Consider the following 4676-nt stretch of genomic DNA (forward strand, 5'->3'; position numbering starts at 1 on the left):
TCTATTTCTTCTCTTCCTCTTAGTGGTAATTGGTGGCAAAATTTGGATTTCATCCCTTGGCACACTCTGCTTCTCATAATCTAGTATGGGACAAAGGATTTTGTCATAGCTCTTCTTAAATGCTTCTACGTACATAAACCAATCACAATATTGACATACATCTCTTTTCATATAAATAATGATTGCACAAGCATGCACATAAGAAATACATGTTACGTCCCAAGCTCGGCAAGTGCATGACCTCTTCTCCAAATCAATATGAGAGTTCTATGTGATTGCACTTCGAATATATCATCTCTAGATTGCTTAATCTCTAAAGTATATCGTTTTTTTTCATATTTTCTCTAACAATCTGCTCAGCTTTAGGACAAAGATAACCACTCCACTTATCAGCCATTATGCGTCTGTTGTTCATGCGAACCATAATTTGTTTTCGGATATGCTCCACCATTTATAGTACACGTAATAATCGAGCTTCACGTATCCAGCTGTTAAAGAATTCTGTGATATTAGAGGTCACATGACCATATCTGCAAACATCAAAATAATAAAAAGTATGATGCATACAATATATAATAAAATTAACACGTAACTATAAAACTTAACAGTTAAGAATAAAAGTTAACATAGAAACCCAAAACCTAACACATAATGATGAAAGTTAACATATACTAGCTATAGTTAATCTATACAAAGGAAACTTAACATATATGCGAGAGAGTTAACATCTACCACAAAACGTTATAATTATTGAATGCAGTACCTAATGTCAGGGAAGAATGCATTTGCCCACTGCTCTGGTGAGTAATTAATTACAATCTCATATGCAGCTGGAGACATCTTATAAATTTCCTTTATGTAGTCGTTCCATTCCGCTATAGTATATTTATAGCAAGCAGATTGGAGCAAATTCCCCAAAACTTGTGTGTCTTTTGCCTTCATTCCCAAATTCTTTAGCTTTGATCTAAAATTTTTAACCAGGTCCAGAACACATCTTGAGTGAATTGCTTCAGGAACATATTCTCTCACAACTTCTCGAAGCCCCTTGTCGACATTAAAAATAATTACCAATTGGTGGGGAGGATTGTATGGGTCTGATCGTTCATACAGTATAGACCAAAGGCCTTGAAGGAACCATCTCCAATTAGCTACATTTTCCTGATCGCATATGCAATACGCAAGTGGAAATATCTCTTGTTCTCCGTCGTATGCTATGGCGCTGAGGAGCATGCCTTTGTATCTGTCCGTCAAAAATGTCCCATCCAAAAATAATAGGGGTCTACATCTATTTAAGAAACCAATGATGCAAGCAGCATAACATATGAACAGTCTTTTGAACCTTCCTTCATTATGCTCAATGCAAATGTAGCTTCCTGGATTCGTTTCCTTCACCATTTGCTCATACATGTACATCAATGTCATCCCATTTCATATAAATATAATACATTAGAGTAAATAAGTATTAATTTTTTAAATTTACCGTCTAACAGTGAAAGTTAACATGTAACTGTTAAAGGTATTATCTAACTGAGATAACATCTTAACATGAAAGCTAACATTTATTCATGAAATATAACATCCCACGGTGACAACTGAAATATATCAATGGAACTTAACATGAAACGTCTAAGGTTAATATATTGCACGATAAATTGATAAGTAACATTGTACTATCAGCGGCTACCAATAAAATTTGTATATTTAATAAAAGAACTGTAAAATTTACCATCTTAATTGATCATAAGACTCATAACTATCACCGAACATATCCTCTTGTGCTCTTTCTTTGCCCCACCATATCTTACTATATTCCAGTCTTAATCTATATCGAGTAAGAAACCCCTTTTGCACATCAATTGGGTGGATTTCGGGCCGAATCTTTAACACATGTCACAATTAGGCTGCTATGAATTTGCGAGAAGTCTGTGATTGCCCTGACAAGTTAGTATGTTGTCCACAACTATGTTCATTCACAAACCTTTTGATTTCAATTATGTTCTTATTTTTAACAAGAGAGACAAATCACATCCAAGGGCTTCCATATGTCTCCTTATATCGACAATAAACACGGATACATTTGGGTTCATTCTTTGCAAATTCATAGTTAAGCTTTTTCACCATAGAATAGTATTGCAAAGCTAGTCTCAATTCATTTACAGTTTCAAATTGTTGCCCCTTTTCAGTTAATGTTGTGTGCCACCATTGAGGAATGATGAAAGTGTTGTTGAGAATATCATCAGCTCTCATTACATTCTCACCAAACGGGCAATCATTTTGGATTCTCTCTGAATTAGAAGCATTTCCTGGAGGAGGATGACTATATTATGCATTCAAAGAGGCATCACTGCTATACAAATTAATGAACCAGTGAGATATCATATTCAACTATAGTATAATATTATCTTCTAATATTTTAAATTAACAGCTTATTATGTAAACTAACAGGTAACTATGAGCGTTAACTTACTACGAGTAAAATTAACATGTTTCGGTAAAACTTAACATAAAGCAGTGGAATTTAGCAGACTATAGGCATAGTTAACACGCTACGAGGAAAGTTAACAACTTCATGAAAAAGCTAACATGTTCACGTGAAAGTTAAATGTTCTTGCAAAAGTTAACATATCTCATTGAAACTTAACATTTTATCAATAAGAGTTAACATCTAACCATTAGAGATGACAACTATATTTTTCTACTGTGCATTGAAACCTAAAATCACAACTATGTTTTAAAAAGAATTCATTGACTACTTACATTTCAGTAATAACTTTCTGATTTTTTTTCAGAAGTAGAACACTCTATATTAACAACAGCTTGCATGTGAATCTCCGTACGACTAGTATTTCGATTATGTTCCAACATGCACTTAAAATCATCTTCATTATCAACTGAAAAACTCAGGTTCGGGTGCCTCTCATATTTATATATATATATCTTGAGATACTTTCAGTCTTTCAGACACATCAAATTTCAGTTCAAAAAAGCTTGTTGTAGAACTTAGCATCAAGAAGGTAGCATTCTCACCTAACGACACCATGCAAATCAAGTCTTTGGTGGCCATTGGGGTTGTTGAAAGTTATGAGGATGGTTATGAGGAGCAATTGAGAGAATTTTTTGCGCATAAGTGGTTGTTGAAAGTTGAAGAATAAAAACCCTAATATCATAAATGAGAAAGTGAGAGATAGAACAATAAAATATATAACTTATGATGAAACCAACCTGTAATGGAGGGAACCTGCGTTTTGTTCCCCCACTTTTCGCCGTCGATTCGCATTAACTGCGATGGTAAGGATCACCGGGTTGATGGTCAAGGAGTCGGTTCCTAGGTGAGAGAAGATGGCGTTTTGGGTAGGTTGGTGAAAATATAGAGTACATGTATAAAAGTGGGCTTTTGAGGGTGGGCCATACTTTTAACTCTCTTTTGGGGCTAAAGAGTAAGGGAAAAAGTTGCTGGGCTGGGTCACATCAGCTTCTTCATTTTGGGGCCTTATATATGCACTTATGTCAACTTATGTGGACAAGTCCTTCTCTTCTCCCAGTCTTTCCTCCCCCTCTCTCTCGTCCTCCATCTTCCTCCCTGACGTCCTGCTCTCCCATTCCTTCCAAGTAGGAACTAGAATTAGGGTTAGGGTTAGGGTTTGGAGGAGGTGGCGGCTAGGGGTTAAGGTTATGGTTTTGCGTGAGGTTGCGGCCATGTGCTAAGGTTAGGGTTTGTAGAAGAGGAGGACGGAGGAGGCCAGGGTTAGGGTTAGGGGTTGGAAGGAATAAGATAGAGGTAATGAGAATATTTGACTTTTTGTGGGTGAATGGTAAAAAAAGGTGTGATATTCCAAATATGTTAGTAAGTAAAGATGATTTACATTAAAAAAACTTTAAAGGTGATAAGTATCAATTTGGATAAAAGTAAAGATGGTTTTGATGTAAAAACCTTAAGAAAAATTAAAATCTAGGAGTGGCTTCCTCTATTTGTGTGTGAGGTTCTAATAATAACCTCCTTAGCCTAAAAACTAAAAACCAATATCATCCATTGGATCTAGATGAATCCAATGGCTGGGAGTCAGTCAAACAGTCAACAGACACATGCATTAATTACCTTAACGAACACAAATCTGGATTCACTGCAGTGAATCTGGATTCACTGCAGTGAAAAACATGTTCGTTGAGGTAATGAATCTGGATTCACTGCAGTGAAAAACATGTTCGTTGAGGTAATGAATCTGGATTCACTGCAGTGAATCTGGATTCACTTCAGTGAATCTGGATTCAATGCAGTGAATCTGGATTCACTGCAGTGAATCTGGATTCACTGTAGTAAAGGACGTGTTCGTTGAGGTAATAAATCTGGATTCACTGTACTGAATCTGGATTCACTGCGTTGGGGTAATTAATGCATGTGTTTAATGAGGTAATTAATGCATGTGTCAGTTGACTGTTTGACTGAATCTTAGCCATTAGATGATATTGGTTTTTAGTTTTTAGGCTAAGGAGGTTTTTATTAGAACCTCCTTCTATTAATGCATGTGTTTAATGAGGTAATTAATGCATGTGTCAGTTGACTGTTTGACTGAATCTTAGCCATTAGATGATATTGGTTTTTAGTTTTTAGGCTAAGGAGGTTTTTATTAGAACCTCCTTCTATATATATATATATATATATATATATATATATATAT

General features: G+C 35.5%; 1 protein-coding gene across 1 annotated transcript; it reads right to left on the minus strand.

The window, feature by feature from the left end:
* LOC109845892 lies at positions 452-1395 on the minus strand. Its single transcript, XM_020415143.1, has 2 exons — positions 764-1395; positions 452-530 (listed from the first exon to the last, which is right to left on the minus strand). The coding sequence occupies exons 1-2, from the start codon at positions 1393-1395 to the stop codon at positions 452-454; spliced, it is 711 nt and encodes a 236-aa protein (XP_020270732.1).

This window comes from Asparagus officinalis, chromosome 6 (genome assembly GCF_001876935.1).
Source record: "Asparagus officinalis chromosome 6, Aspof.V1, whole genome shotgun sequence".
Taxonomy (NCBI): domain Eukaryota; kingdom Viridiplantae; phylum Streptophyta; class Magnoliopsida; order Asparagales; family Asparagaceae; genus Asparagus; species Asparagus officinalis.

Excerpts from the sequence above, each read along its gene's own strand:
- LOC109845892 (XM_020415143.1), bottom strand. The coding sequence starts at position 1,395 with ATGGTGAAGGAAACGAATCCAGGAAGCTACATTTGCATTGAGCATAAT. Across the intron at positions 531-763 it reads GCATTCTTCCCTGACATTAG|ATATGGTCATGTGACCTCTA; the intron begins GTACTGCATTCA and ends TGATGTTTGCAG.